We start from the raw sequence: 16,540 nt of genomic DNA, 5'->3' as shown, positions 1-16,540 counted from the left end.
TCATGAAGGGCAATTTGGTGATAAGCATTGGATAAATCCAGAGTAGAAAATATCGAAGCACCTTTTAATTTTGTGAACATTTCACCAATATTTGGTAGAGGATGCCTGTCAACCCATACATTATTATTAAGGTCCCTCAAGTCAACACACAATCTGACTTTACCATTAGGTTTGTGTGCGACCACAACTGGACTTAACCATATTGATGATTCTATTTCTTCAATGATATCAAGGTCACATAGTCTTTTAAGTTCATCCTTAACTGCTTCTCTTAAATGTAAAGGCACGTTCCTAACTCTATGAACTTTTGGTATGGCGTCATGCTTTAAAATGATTTTGTGTACAAAATCTTTTAGGAGACCTAAGTTTGTAGATGAAAATACACTTGGAAACCTTTTTTTCCCACTCAGATGCAGGATCAATATCATTGTGAAAGATTACATCTGAGTATCCTAGTACTTGCTCAGGATGATTAGGATCCAAAGTGATCATTAGATCTCTCTGTTGGGGCCATCCCAGAAGGCATGAGCCTTCTTTAGCAGCATACACTTTGGAGTGAATGGTTTTACCTTTAAAGCTGAGAGGAGATGTGAAAAATCCTAGTACATCAATAGGTTTCCTACCATACCCTACCAATTTAATATCAGGAGGTGATAGACACACATCAGGAAATTCTTTTAACCATTCGTCACCAATGAGTGTGTGTCTAGCACCAGAGTCAGCCTTGACCCTTACATCCTTATTTCCAATGGCAATGGTGCAAAACGGAGCATCCTTCATGGTACTATTTACTTCGTAAACAGCTAAAAGAAATTCATCATCATTGATATCATCCTTAACTTCTTTGACATTTTCACCATTATGACTTTTATGCTCGACATTTTTGTTTCTTAGCCTGCTCTTATTTCTACACATCCTTGTATAATGACCTTTCAATTTACAATATCTGCACACTTGACCAATAGCAGGACATCTTTTGTCGTTTGCTAAGTGACCAGGAATACCACATTTAAAACGTACTCTTTTTTTTTTTTTTCTTGAATGCCCTGAGTTTTAAGTTTTGCTTTACTCAAAGTGGTTTCTGTAGGATTAGACTTGTTGACAATGTTGACTTCAGCTGCTTTTTGCTCAGCAAGTTCTTTTAAACCCAGTTCCATATCTTCAAAGCGATGAGCAGTATCGAGGGCTTTGTCCAAGGTTAAGTCTTCTGCAGCAAGTAGTTTTTCCTGAAGCCTCACATTTGCGACTTTGTGTACCATTTGATCTCGAATCATTTGATCATGAAAAGTAGAGTAATTACATTTTGATGCTAATATTCTTAAATCATTAACAAATGTATCTATTGATTCATTTACCAGTTGACCTCTACTAAGAAATGTATGACGTGACACTACTTCGTTGACTTTTTTATGTAGCGTTTGTCCAATTTTTTTATCGCTTCTTGAAAGATATCCATGTCATCCTCTGACGAAGATAAATGATCTGCACTAGTTGGTAGATGACTTAATATATGTCTTCCTTCAGCACCAAGACAATGTTTTAGAATAGCAAGTTTTCTTTTTTCAGTGTAGTCTTCTCCACCTATGGCTTCAATGTAGGCTTCAAACCCTTCTTTCCAGCGTTTCCACTCTAACACCGGTTCACCTGGAGATGGCAGAAATGGAGTGGGGGCATTGAAAGCTTCCATTTGAGTAAGGGCAAATTTGGTAAACCAATATGAATTTAAGGAATACTGATTGTACCTTTTTTTTGTTTTTTAACTAGTGCCCTGCAGTGTCATTTCAAGTAAATGTGCATTGAAATCCAAAAAGAGAAAAAAATAATAATAATTATAATATTGCTTGGATTATAAGCAAGGATACTTGTTTATATATAATAAATGAGCCTTGTAAATGCCATATAGGCTTATTGTAGAAAGTATTTAACCAGCTTGACGTTTGGCAGTAATTAAATCGTCACTTTGAATTATTTGCTGTGCGCATCAGCGATGCGCAACTCACATAAGTAAACACTGTTAATAAAGAAAGCGCGTTATCCAGTTCGCGCTACTCGCGTAGAACTTAACGCATTGATTTTCTTTTAAGATTCCGGTCACGTTGCGTGCCGATTGCCCAAAATATGGCCGCCTAACGTGATGACATGATACTCAATGACGATGAGCACCAAGAGTGCGCGTGCGCATTGGAAGATACAGCGCCAAGAATGAAAATAGTTGAAAATGTTCAACAGCCTCACCAGATGCTTTCAAGAGTTCCGGTTTTCAGGAAACGCGTCTCTGGAAGTCCGTCGTGAACGCGTACACCACTCTGCAATGACAAAACGTCTAAGAGGATAATAGTCACTTGATCTGCTGATGGCAGGACTTCAGGCTCGCTTTCTTGGTTTTCCAATCGTCGCAAGTGTAATAACGTGACATCTACACGTTAGAAGTAAGGTAAGAAGATGGTTTATTCTTCAGAGAAAAAGGTAACCCGCCTTTTCAACGAGCCTGGGTCAAAACTGTCTCTTTTGGAATCCCGAACACGTAAGATGTTCTAGATTCCAGAAGTGTCAACAAGACACCACAAGCAGCCATCTTTGTCCATCTGGACGCTCATGCATTCAAGTTTGATCGATTGCAAAAGGTTCTCTCCATGGCGAGAGCAGCGCATGCGCTGCTTTCGCCAGGGGAGACCTAAAAAGGTTGCGTGAAATGTGTTCTCGAGGATGAAGGAAAAAATAATGATGAAGAGGAGGCGTATTATGATGATAATTCTACACAACAACAAATAACATTGAACACTGCCCTGTAGATGTCACACCAGTTAGTAACGCTGTGCGAGTGTGGCCACAGTTAGTACCTGATGCAGTCTGATGCACTGTGTGCACTCTAAGAGGAATGAGGCGATCCGCTTGAGGGCGTTTGCTCTATGCTGATGTTGTGGAGTCTGTCGATGAGGATGTGGTCGGTTAAGGTGTTGAACGCAATAGAAAGGTTGTGTAGAATCAAGGCCCCAGTTTCTCCATGGGTGAGGAGGGTTCTACTATCGTCTGTGGCGGAAATCAGCACGGTCTCGATCCTGTGGTCGGCACGGTAGTTCCAGGTATTCAGTGAGTTGTTGGCTAATGGCTTTCTCAAGTACTTTGGCTGGGTAGTGGATCAGGGAGATCGGTCGGTAATTTTGTAGGTCATTGGGTTCGGCTGAGGGCTTCCTCAGGTGAGGTCCAACCTCTGTGTGTTTACATCCATCTGGGAAGGTTGCTGTGGAGATGAAGGTGTTAAGGATGCTGGTGAGTTCCGTGCTGATTGGTTTGGCTCTGACATTGTAGAGATGGTGGGGATAGGGATTGATGGGTGCCCCGGAGTGGATGGCCGACATGATGGTTGTGGTGCTCTGAGCACTGAGCAGGGACCAGGTGGTTATCCTTTGGCTGGTGTTTTGGCTTGGTTGATTGCAGTTGTCGAGGCTCAAGGTGGTGGGTTGAAGGTCAAAGTTGTTGTAGATGGTGGCAATTTTGCTGTGGAAGTAGTCCAAGAGGGTTCCACAGAGTTCTTGGGAGAGGTGGTTGGTGGTCTCCGTGGCTGCCGGGTTGGAGAATTCCTTGACAGTTTTGAAGTCTTCCTTCGTGTGGTTAGCTGCAGTGTTGATTCGGTCAGTGATGTATCTTCTTTTGGCTTCATTGATGTATCAGTGGTAGTCACTGAGGGCTGCTTTGTGTGCGGCCCTCATCGGTAACGCGCCATCTCTTCTCTAGTTGGTAACAGTTGTGCTTGGTGGTTCTGAGCTCTGGGTTGTACCAGCCGGCTGTTTTTGAGTTTTATTTTTTCCTGGTTTCAGCAGGGCGATCTTGTTGGCACATTTGTTGATCCTGGTGGAGAAGTTCTGGACAGCCCGGTCGACATCTGCTGAGGTTTCAGATTGTATGGTGCTAAGAGCTAGAGTCCATTGCATCTCAGTGACCTTGCCCCAGTTGCGGTGGGTGAAGCTGTGGTGTTTGGTGGCGGTACACTGGGTGTCGTAAATGGTAAAGTAAACGATGGGGCGATTGGTCCAGATGAGTATAGTGGCATGAGTGAATTTTATTCTGTCACTGGAGGTGAAGATGGCGTTGAGTCTGTGTCTGGCTTTGTACGTGGGTTCGGTGACTAGTTTGGTGAAGCCAATGTTGTTGAGGTTCACCAGGAGGGAGGTAGAGTTGGTTTCTTTGGGGTTGTCGACATGGAACTTGAGATTGCCTAGCAGGCTGTAGTACTGAGAGTCGACACCAGGGGGGCGATGAGGTTGCAGATGGCATTGCAGAATACTGGTCATGGTCCTGGTGGTCTGTGGGTGAGGTGCCCCTTACCGTGATCTTATCGTCGATATGTAGTCGGAAGTTCAGGTGTTCTATGAGCAATATCAGGCTGTCATTGGTGATGGTGCAGCGGATGGTTTACTTGAAAATTATTGCAATGCCCCTCCGTGTTTGTTGGTGCAGTCCTGGTGTATCATCTTGTAGCCATTGGGGGGGCAGTGTCAGGATTCGAGGAGGAGTTGAGTCACGTTTCGGTGATGAAGGCCACGTCAGGGGAAAAGGGGTGATGGTGTCACAGATTTCCATGTCGTGTTTGCAGAGGGAGCGGGCGGGGGGTGAGCATGATACACTGTAGTCCCAGCCCACTTTCCGCCCATATTTGTTATTGGCTTTTGTCATTGGTCTTTGAAAATTCTGGCTTCTGATTCGTAAATAGGCTTGTTAGTCCCTCCTTGGTACTGCCTTGTCTGCATTTGTTACCGCTCATAACGACTGGACCTTTTACTTGGCTTTTTACACGGTCCTCATTATAAGTAGGTGAGCACTATTTTGTTTAATGACACTGGTGAGGACCATGGCGGACACTTTTCTTATTGAGCGCTGTGCCGCTTTAACTTGCATGCTGAGTGTGGCGCCCGCTTTAGGGACACTGCGCTAAACTTTGATGTTGAGCACGGTGCCCGATTCAGAGACACCGCGCTCTGTTTATTTTTTAAAACTTTATTACTGAGCGCTGCGCCCGCTTCAGGGACACCGCGCTCTTATTACTTTGTTACTTTAATAAGGAGCGCGGCGCCCGCTTCACGGACACCGTGCTCTGCATTAGGTATTGACTCTTCCTCACGTTTCTTCCTCTAACCACCCACACTTTGTATCTCGACCTCACTCTCGCGCGTTCTTAGTTTTTCTTTGGTATTTTACTAGCTTTCTCTTCCTCCTCATCTTCCCTTTTATGGCTTTCTCTCTCTTGCTGTAAGGCAAGCTGTGTCGCCAAAATGAGCACTGGTGCCCACCAGCTGCAACCACCGGCACAGATTAAACACTGTTGCTTCCCTTTTAGCAGATAGAGCTGAGTGCCTTGAGATTCACGAGCAGCCCACACCGCTCAGCAGAGCATTTTTAGATCTCGCCTAGCGTTGGAGCGCGCATGCACTCCTCACTCTGCGAGGCCTATAGTAATCGATAACATTTCAGAAGGGGACTTGAAGCCACGCTCATCTTTTTGATTGGCTGGCGTCATCGTTTATGCTAAACGCTGGCCTCGGATTGGAAATGAGGCTTATTTGTTACCGCCCTGTCTCCTTTTTGGCCGGCCCATCCCGACTGAATCCTTTCCTTGCGGCGTTACATGGTCTCCTTCAATTAGTTGGTGGGCTCTTTCTTTTTGTTATTCGGCCGCGACTGCCTGTCAGGTCCGACAACATACACCCAGTCTGCTTCCCCCACAGTAGGATACATTGGAGGTAGTTACCAGTTTCAATCTCTTTTTTGTGTTGGCGCTTCGATCAGCTGTTCGTGGTCTGAGACGGTTTACGGCCATTTTCTTGGTTCCACGATGAAAAACAGAAATATAATGAGTTCCCGCCTGTACCCTAGGATATACCCCAAATTTCAAACATTAACTGAATTTTCAATATTGCATTTGTCATACTGCATTTATTTTTTATTTGCAACAATCAGGAAATGGGGGTTTGTTTATTTGGCCAGGATATACCAACGAACCGTCCACAATTGGCCAACTGCCCCGATTGGACGGCACTTGACATTAAACACCGGTCCCCACAGAGGAACGTGCCCAGAGCTGTACTAATGCAAGTGTGCCGACCCAACTCCGACACTGCCTCCTGGAGGGGGGGGGGGGCTCAACGTTTACCTGCTCCACGTGCTTGTCTCAGATGTCCACCCGCTAAGGGTCGGCAGCAAGCAGAAGAACAAAAACACTAGATTCATGATATACTTTAACAATACAAGTCCAAAATATTATCAAAGGCAGCTGAGGGCAGAATGCGTAACTACATTCCTTTGCCAAGGGAGATAAAATGCGTTGTGGTGTGTGACGCCAGAACATCTTCGGGAGCCAGCAACTCCCTGCTTTTCCTCACACACACAGTGCCACCGAGTGCCCACACAGACACCTAGAATGGAACTCTGTACACAGGTAAGAGCATTTCAGCGGAAGTTCATCGCCTGTTACTAGAACCCTATGCAGACCACTGTAACTAAATAAAACAAAAAGAACATTCTAATGAAAACAGCAGCTAAAGAAAACACAGACACGTGTCACACCTATGTCTACAGGGGAAAGACCTCAGCAAGACTTTAGGAGCAAAGTTAAGAGGACGCACGGAAATGGACTACTGTACAAACAGCATTTGATACTGTTAATGGTTCAATTACGTTTACTTTATACAGCGAAATTCCAATAAAAAAGTTGTAATTAAAAAAAGACTGAATATCAGCAAGTCTTGTAACATTCCAAGACAGACAGTAACCTCTCGGTTAATCCATACACTGAACCAGGAAGTTCATCCATATTGATATACGAGAACTTATTAAAGAGCCCCTATGGACAAATAATATAAAAACCTTTATAGGCAAAGACAGGAGCCGTGCTCAAACAGGCAGAAGAGCCAGAGAACAACACCTTGATACAAGTTACCTGGACTGTCCAACAAACGACCATGTTCCTAGCCAAACACTACAAATGCACGTGGGGTCGTTCTTCATTTTATTCCCACTCCTCTTTCACTTTGATTATCCCTTAATCTGATCATCGTCCAGTAACACAATCTTTTGCACACTTGTTTTAATCCCGTAATCTGCAACTGCTAGAGAAAGCAGGAAAATACATATACCTAATCCTCCGGACATTAGAGATAGAGGACTGGTCCAGACTGAGGGAAGGTAAACAAAAGATTGAAAAGAAAAGATGTAAAATATCCCAATTGAGGACTCTGGCTATGTAATTCTGAAGCAGATACTGGCATGTGAAAGTAAACAAGACTCATACTCAGTACGCAACCTCCCTTCATGTCCCACCACCTAACTAAACCGTTGAGAAAATATGGCAGCTGACTCATTCAAAGTGTAACTTCCTGCCATGTCCGACCAGCCCACCCACCAAACTAAACCTTTGCAAAAATATGGCACCTGAATCGTATTGAATATGCAAACTCCCGCCATACCTCACCACCTAACAAAACCTTTGAGAAAATACAGAAGCCAAAGCATATTTAATATGTAACCTCCGTACTTCTTATGCCACTTGGGAGGTTGCTGAAGCATTTAATGTGCGAAAGTGCAGACCACAAAGTTCAAAAAGGTGGTATGATTATAATTTAACATTAAAGGTAAATGAGGCATGGGGCTGTAAGGGGTCATTTAGATCTTGGCACTCTTCAAGTCCTACCCCCTTGGCATTCCGTTGTTTTTTTTTTTTTTAGCAACAAGCCCCCAAAGCATGGGGTTGTTGCTGAAAAGTAAAAAGACAAATATTGCTGGCACGTATGGAGTTTGATTCCTGTGCATCAGAAACATTTTAACATTTCCCATTTCAGGACTGCTGAGTAGGAAAACAATGATTTGCAATGCAATAGGTCTCACATTCTCACCAGTTTAAGCTATTGGCATTGTAAATGACAATGCCTTTTATTTATGTTTTAAAAACAAATCAAAAATATAAGGTATTGTTATTTGCAATGTCAATGGCTCAAACTTGCGTAAATGCGAGACCTATTGCATTGCAAATGCTTGTTTTGTAGAGGCCGCCTCCAGAGTGTACACACACTAGTTCCAATTTTGTGGGAGGTGGATCTATGACCCCTGCTCCTGTTTCACCCCTGCCACGAGCTCATTCCATTGCAAAGGTTCCATGACTCAGTAGTAGGGCAATCTCATACCAGATGTGTTTCTGCTCTTCGACAAGAGCATATAGTGCTGCACATGCTCGATTCAGGAAGGTGTTACCTGCTCAGCGGTCCCATCACGAGACGAACTACAGGGAGTGCATTCCTTTAGCTTTTTTTATTTGATCTCGTTTGTTACCACAGTCAGTAGATTGGAGATGTGACCTTGCGTCTAAAGCTGTCTACTAAACAACTACTGGGGATCCAACATCTAGTCCTGGCATTGGATCAACCACATGTGACTCTGGGCAAATCACTTAAACTCGCTGTGTCCTAAAGACATCGAATTGTAACATTCTTCAGGTGCTCATGTAACGCGCTCCATTTGCTCTGCCAAATTTACGCTGTGCAGCAGTAAAATGAAAATAAAAATAAAAAAGGGAGCGCTGAGCATTGACTCTACCCTAAAGACACTCCTTGTGGGTTACACCACTGCCAACCCGTACCCTAGAAAAATCATAGCCGTTCATAAAAACAAAACTTACTGTGTATTAGTCACTTCCCCCTTTTTTTTTAATAGAATGTAAAGAAAGTATGTAAATATTCCCGAATACCTGAAGTTTTCCTTGAAAACATGCCATTGTTTCTCTTTTTTTAAGCTCTTTTTATTGCAGATAAAGCAAACAAATAACCAATGACACTAAAAATAATACATTGTATCACCACAACACTGCCATCCAAATAAGAACTCCCCGCCATCCGTTAAAAATTCACCACCCTCTGCCCCCTTGCACTCCTTCCACCCATGCCCAGGGTTGGATTGGGATCAAAAATAGGCCCGGCGACCTTTAAATCAAGCATTTGCAATTCAATAGGTCTCACATTAGCGAGAGTATAAGCTATTGGCATTGTAAATGACAATGCCTTTTATTTTTTAAAAACCAAAACATAAATAAAAGGCATTGTCATTAAAAATGCCATTAGCTCAAACTTGCGTAAATGCCAGACCTATTAAATGCAGATGCTTGTTTCATTTGCATGCAGTGCGTAATTTCTTGGGCAAATTACTTCCCACTGTTCCTCTGTGAGCATATAACAAGTGCTACATCAATAAGTATAACAAATTAATTGTGTCTTTTCACTGTCAAAATGTTATGGGCTCTGTTTTGAAACCTATTTACACGTGTAAGTTTGAGTAACGCACTCGAATGTTACTTTTTTCCTCATAAAAATATCTACTTGCAAGAAGTGGTACTTTCTGGACTGGAACGCCCTGTATGATTGTACCAGTCTACAAACTTCGATGCTTAAGGGTATTTCCCAAGTCCTCTCGAAGGCCCTTCCCACAATGGAAATGTATTCTTGACAAAGGAAAACAAAGATTTCTTCGATCAAAAATATGACCTTTCACATCGTAAATCAATTCATGAGCATAAAAACAGTTAAGATTACAATAAAATATTTATTTAAAAAAATTCATATGATAAAACAAACTTTTACTTCTTCCAATATGAATGTAGAATACGTAAGTTGATACCCAGAGGCCAGTTTAAGATAAATTAATAGGTCAAATTCTCAGAGGCAGTTGTAACCATTTTTGACCTCTTCCACCTGACGAAAAGCAGAAATCTCGAGATAGCAAACACAAGGCACCTTGTGGTATCTGATCTAAAAATACGTATAGCTTCACTGGGGTGATTAAAAAATAAGCGGCAAACTGGGGTGATCGAGGTTTTCCTAAAGTCAACATAGGAGGGACAACAAAAGGGGAAGTGATCAAGGCTCTCAGGAAAAGTGTGACATGTAGGGCACAATGGAGTAACAAACAAATTTTCCCAGGTACTTCTTGCATTTAAGGGGAGAGCTCCGTATCAGAATTTAATATACAGGAGTCTTGCCTGGGGGGGTTCGATGTCTTCCAGAAACATTTCAAAACCAAACCCTCGTTTAAAATTTAAAAAGCTTGCGGTTAAAGTGTCATGTGCAATACATTCTAAGCTTCGTGAATCCATAAACTCCCATTACCTTTTTTTGAGAAGAGGAACCATTGATTTTGTAATGGACCGTGGCTCCTCCCAGATATACCCCAACCCTAGTTTTAAAAACCACTCCTTGATCTTTTTGAACCACTTAATGCAACCTGTTTGTTTGTGCAGAGCAATCAGCTCACCCACGGCCTCCTTCACCGGGACCTGTGTGTCACAAGTCCATGCCTTAATCCAGAACAGAAGTGCCCGGAGGATAGCAAAGTGGTCTATAGGTTTTTAACCAAGATCAAGTCTTAACGGCAAGAGGGGAGTATTCACAGGCAAGGTCAGGATAGCTCTAATAAATGTATTTTCGGCAAGGGTTAAGTCTGACAGATTTTCCAGCCCCCATAACTCAGCCCCATAGAGGGCTGCTCCTAGGCCTTTTACCCTGTGAAGTTCTAAAATAGGCGAAATTGGCCTATAGGGAGACGCCCTGGCCCCTTCAAACTATTGCACAATCGGCATGTTGGAGGGTCAGTGTGCTCTTTTCTATTTGCGGTGTCCATCCCAGCCTATCGCTTATACATACTCCCAGGTAATCGAAAGACTTGACCTACTCAAGGGTTTCCGTGCCCAGCATAAGTTTACCCTTATGGGATTTTTAGGGATTAAAAGTCCTATAATTGGTTTTGGAGCAGTTTATTTCTAAACCCCTCTCTGTGCAGGCTTTATCAAATTTATTCAAAAGGTTTTGAATCCCTCTAGGTGTTCTAGCTATGAGTAGTGTGTCATCTGCAAAAAGCAGACAGGGCACTACACTGCCTGCCAATTTCGAGGGGTCGCCACCGCAATTATATAGCTCTCCTATTAGGCCATTAATGTAGAGGGTAAATAATGTTGGGGCAAGGACGCAACCTTGGCGAACACCTTTCCAGACCAATATGTCATTTGTGAGACTATCATCAGAGTTCCACCTGACCTTAATGTATGTGTCGTGATGTAACCCAATCAGGATTTTAAGTATGTAAGATGGGAGTCCTAGTTTACTCATGGCTAGCCAGAGTTTGGTCTGATCTATAGAATGAAAGTCCGTTTTTAAGTCCACAAATACAACATACAAGTGGCCCCCTCTAATGGTCTATTCCTTCCATATTAACAAAAGAAATCTAAAAACGTGGTCAGTGGTACTTGTGGAGGCCCTAAATCCTGCCTGCAAGTTTTACAAAACATTATTTTCCTCAATCCAGTTTTGGATTCTGGTTAAAATAATTTTACTGAATTTTTTTGGGGAGACATCTCTAAGGCTGATGGGCCTATAGTTTCTGGGGGACCGTTTATCTCCCCTTGTAGGTCTCGCCTACACAGCGCGCAAGCACTGCTTAGAGAGACCTCTTGGCATCGCACAGCACTTTTGCTAAGACTCGTGCATGTTTGCGCTGCTCTTTATGGGCACTCGTGCATGTTTGGCGTTTCCCTTGCGGGAGCGAGCAGCGGCGCCATCTGTTAGCAATTATTGGCTGTCGCTGCTCGCTCCCGTAAGGTAAACGCCAAACGTGCACGATTGGCAATAAACAACTGTTGGCACATGGCTGCGTGTCGCTTTAACTTTTGCGGCGGCGGGGCCGCGCTTGTCTTAATTTTATGCGGGCCACCCATCATCCTTAGCTCCCATTTTGCACAGATTCCAAGTTCATCGTATTATTTGTTCGTGCCACCTTTCCTGCTGCATTATTTCTCTAAAAAATGAATGGCAAATGTTCGTTTACATGTACCGCGAGGAATATGAAGTTGACTTGTTTTAGATATTCATCGCGCAGCGCCATGAAACCCGGATGGGTGGTGTGTGTGCTGTATTATCCAGTGAATAAAGGAAAAGCCCCGTCCCCGTCTGTGGCCCGACTACCTCTGAGCCGTTTTACCTCTGTACAACATCAGACTCCAGGACAGCACAGCCAGAGGCAGGCGGGAACAGTTACTCTGAAAGGAGCAGACCGCAGCTGTCAGCACAGGATGAAAAGCTGTGTCCTTTTACATTTAACTATTGCCTGGCAGACAGTCGGTCCTACAGTGAAACTAAGAACTGTCCACAGACTGGCACACTGCACACAGTAGCTGACCAAACCTGCTGCAGCCCGGCTCTCCAGGTTAAAAGGCACATTTGGAAGGAGGCTTTAGTGCAGCAGCAGACTGGAGAGGCCCTGGGGGAGGCCTTGTTTCCTGTCCAGGTTTGTCATTAGAACCCAGCTCGTCTTCCTCCAGTTGAAATGTTTTACTGCGCTTTCATCCCAACCTCTTTACCATGCGGGAAATTATTTAAAGAGCGGATTAAAGAGGCCTCCAGATGTGCCCTATTTGTGTCTAATGTGCCTTCTGGTCTGAATCGTCTTAGTCAAGCTCTTTCCAGCTAGCGCCTTCTTTTTATTGAAAGAGTTGTGCCTGCGCACTTCCTGTCTGCACTCGCACTGAATCAATGCCACTAGTTTAATGGTGCAATTTTTTTGCCAGCCTGATTCAGAAATCCATTTGAGCACCTAAACTCCGCATGGGATGCATGATTATCGAATGCGTTTTAACATTTTATATTTACGAAAATGTATTTTGTAAAGTTACTCTGTAGTAAATGAGCTCCCATGTGAGGGAAGGCGGGGGGGACGGGGTAGGCGTGCCACAGAAATGTGATGTTCACACACAAACGTGTGGCTGAGGGTATTCACAAACCTCACCGAGGCACACCTCCAGTCTGGATACGGTTTGAGTAAATCCATATACAGGGTGGGAATGAGGAAGAAACATCCCCATAACTAATGGGGGTGTAGGGAAGGTCCAACGATTTTTAAATATAAATTACAAAATATAAACACAAGCATAAACTTACAAAGTAGATTTATTAATGGGCTTTTTTTGTGGTTAATTGTTTCCTGCATGAGGTTGTAAGACTAGCGCACACTGCTACCTAGAATAGCACTTGGACGTCCGGAGAAAGAGAGAGATTGGGAAGAAAAACAGGGAGGCGGTATCCGCTCCCACTGCAGCCCGGGCCACACTCAGAGGAAGGAAGCTGAAAGCGGTTGTGATTTCTTCCTGAATCCTGAAAACCATAGACAGAATCTCTTCCACAAAAAAAGATGGCAGGGTTGGCATTCAATGTGCACCCCTATTTATTTTCGATTTTTGCCCAAAAAAGAAGGGAAACCCCTCCCAAGCTCGAGGCCGGGGCTGCAGTGGGTCTCTGTCCTGACAAGCATCAGGCCCACCCCTCCCCCCGCTCTGCTCTGGAGTGACTTTATTTAGCAGTCTGTTAACAGTGTGAGCTGTAAATGGGCTGATTAGAACAGCTTTAAACAGTAATCTGATATGGTAACAAGGAATCTGAAAAGAGTTAACAAGATTCCCACAGGCCCAGCTATGCAGCAGCAGGGAGGGGGCAGCCCCCACCCCTGCGAGCCAGGCATGAAGCTCGGGATAGCACCGCCTGCCTACATTTATCCAGCTCAACCAGGGTGCATGGTGCTAGGAATAAATGGACATAAAAACCGTATGGAGTGTGGTGGAGACCCCAACCCACACTGACTTCTTCGTAGAATCAAGGAGAGATTCCCTCCAAACCGTGTGGCGAAGCTGCATTATTAGCAGGTGCGTGGTTCCTGCATACCCGTAGATATGCGCCGGCTCTGGTCTCTGTACTCCAGCAAGTTGGGTGACTGGGAACCGTAGCTAGAGCGAGAGCAGGGGAGATGCACCGGAGAGAAGAGAGGTCGTGCATCAGACAGAGCGTAGGGCCTTCCACAGTGAGAGACGGAACCCTGTAGGGAGAAAGGGGACAGCCTACACCAGGGACCAGGAGAGACTGCATAGAAGAAGCATTTGCAATGCAATACGTCTCGCATTTACGCGAATTTGAGCTATTGGCATTGTAAATGACCATGTCTTTTATAAATGTTTTGGTTTTTAAAACATAAATAAAAGGCATAGTCATTTACAATGCTAATAGCTTAAACTCTTGCAAATGCGAGACCTAGTGCATTGCAAATGCTTGTTATGGATTGGGATAATCTCGGCACCCCTCCAGGTTGCCGGGATTTCACCACCGGACATGATGGTGTTGAAAACTACTTGGATCAGGGGTCCCCATACTTTAGGTTCAGCCTTGTACAAGTCTCCCGGGAGCTCAGCAAGGCCCGAGGCTTTCCCATTCTGTAATGAGTTTATGGCTAGGATAGTTTCTTCTAATGTGATGGTAGTCTCCTCGGTTGTTACTAAATCCAGAGGATTCATTTGTGGACCTGGGTCATATAGAACCCTGTTAAGTGCGTAAGCCATTGAGCGCACTGGTTACGTGGCATGAGCATTTCTCCCGTTAACTTGGTAGAGACGCTAACGCTGGGAACCACACCTCCCATGAGGCCTTGCACGTCACGCACGACGTCGCGAGAGACGGCCCATAAGGAGGAAGTGGAACTCAGCCAAGAGTCGGAAATTCTTCGTCTCCGCCGCGGTTGCTGTGGTTCCCAGTTCCTGGTGGAGCAGGTCTTGTAAGGGTGCTTGGCACCAACCCTCGTTCTCGCTCATTTGTGGAAGTGGCTCTCCCTCCTCCGTTGGTGAGCATTCTGCTCGTGCGGAGGAAGGTTCAGGGCCCCTGGGCATTTCATGCGGCATTGTCGGTCGGCTATGCGCATGTCCTCCGTTGGTGAGCGTACTGCTCGTGCGGAGGACGGTTTTGAGTACTTTAGGGGGCAATAGCCCGGCCTATAGTTCCTACTACAGTTCCTATGACGGAGTGGCTACTCTCTGGTAACGTCTTACGAAAGGGAGTCCTCCATCCTTTGTTCTTGGTTTATGCAATTCCATGTGGATCCTAATCATAGGTGAAGTAACCATACCTGTGGATTGAGACTCAGTAGTAGTTGTGAATTGTTTGGATATATGTTTTCTGGAACAAGGTTTATACTCATGTATTATTCTGGCTCTATTTTTAACAGGGATAATAGGAGTGGTATGGGACTACACTCTATCCCTGTGATGTAAGGTGGAATTTAGAAACTGGTAGATCTTTGGCGATATTAATCCTGTGTATCATTGATGTAGTATATTCCATTGATGATTGTATCTGCAGAAAGAGATTCATGCTCAGCGTATGTTTTCCTCTATGTTTTCCCAATGCAGCTATAACACAGCAAGTGATTTTACCATTCTGAAGGCACACCCTTTATTGAAGTATCTTCTTCTACAGGTGTCCTTTTTGTTACAGGTATAGGAGGTGGCGCTACTTTATGGTTACTGTATATGTTACTGTGTTCTGCGATCATGGCTAGAAGGTATTCATGATTGTGGTTTTTGTTTCAGATCTCCCTCCCGGCTGTTCCCTTCCTTTCCTTCCCCCACTTGATCCTTCCACTGACCTGTGCCATTACGGCTATTAAGGCTTGGGTAGATCAAGAGGTGGACCATTCTCAGCAACAAACCGATCCTGAGGACAGAACGATGTAACAGAACCCCTTGTCCTGCATATAACTGCCCAAAGTATTCCTCCCACATATGGGGCTGTATATGAAAGTCAGTTTCTATTTCCATGTTGGAAGACCCTTTTGACAAGAGATGCCAAAAGAGTTGGCTATTCTTTTGCTTCGAGGCTTCTAGAAGCATGCACCAATTTTAGTGACTCCCAGTCCCTTTTTGCCTTAGTTTGTGCCAGTTTGTATAGCTTCCTGTTGTTTTTTATGTCTATGGGAGATTTCGATTTCACTGCCACTATTAGGTCATCCTTGGCTTTTTTGCAGGCCTTGTTAAACCTAGGAGCTATTTTCCACTTCGATCGGTTACATTGTTTATAGAAGAATGGTATTATTGTGGTGGTCAATTGCAGGAATGTGGTCATAATGTCGTCTAGCCCAGTAGTAATATGACTCAGATCTGAAAGGGTCAGCTCTACCTCCTGAATATATTTTTGGAAGAGCAGTTGGATCAGCCACTATCATGGGCCATTTGACTCTGTTGTTATTACTAGTGATTACCGGGGCGCTCTCAGACCAAGGATGTCTTTACAATAAAGCTATACCGGACAGCGTGAGAGCCAGAGCATTATGGTCACTATCTTCCCAGGTTAGTACAGCCATGTCTTTAATACTAGACCAGAGTTCAAGATCGACAAGGATATAATCAATCCTGGTCTTGATTGCCCCCCTCTTGAACGTGTAGCATGCTGCTCTGTCAGAATCTGTCCGGCCGTTGCAGGCTTGGACCCCAAATGTAATAGTAAGTGATAAAACCTGTTGCCCCGCTCTAGTACATTTCTTAATGGGTTGTGTCTGGAGTTTTGCAATCCTCCTGGCTTTATCTCCATCTGAAATAAGGTCCTGTATGTAGTCAACAGGTTTAAAAATTGTATTGAAGTCACCTTATAAGTCGGTAATTCCCCATGGCTGAATCAAGGTAATTAGTTAACATTGTTAT

The 16,540-nt window shown here is 44.1% G+C and overlaps 2 protein-coding genes across 2 annotated transcripts in view; one reads left to right on the top strand and one right to left on the bottom strand.

Annotated features, from left to right (window-relative positions):
• Window positions 1–16,540, bottom strand: part of LOC146859258 (uncharacterized) — a 400,212-nt gene that overhangs the window by 112,598 nt on the left and 271,074 nt on the right. The window contains exons 21-22 of the mRNA XM_085647151.1: window positions 3,779–4,232; window positions 3,224–3,655 (exon numbers count right to left, since the gene is read on the bottom strand). Coding sequence (XP_085503277.1) covers window positions 3,224–3,655; window positions 3,779–4,232 — 886 coding nt within the window. The remainder of the gene's footprint in view (window positions 1–3,223; window positions 3,656–3,778; window positions 4,233–16,540) is intronic.
• The window catches only part of LOC146859259 (uncharacterized), a 145,555-nt gene that overhangs the window by 27,757 nt on the left and 101,258 nt on the right, over window positions 1–16,540 (top strand). The gene's annotated exons all lie outside the window — the stretch shown is intronic.

This window comes from Triturus cristatus, chromosome 3_2, assembly GCF_964204655.1.
Source record: "Triturus cristatus chromosome 3_2, aTriCri1.1, whole genome shotgun sequence".
Taxonomy (NCBI): Eukaryota; Metazoa; Chordata; class Amphibia; order Caudata; family Salamandridae; genus Triturus; species Triturus cristatus.
This window is presented reverse-complemented; position numbering and strand designations above follow the sequence as displayed.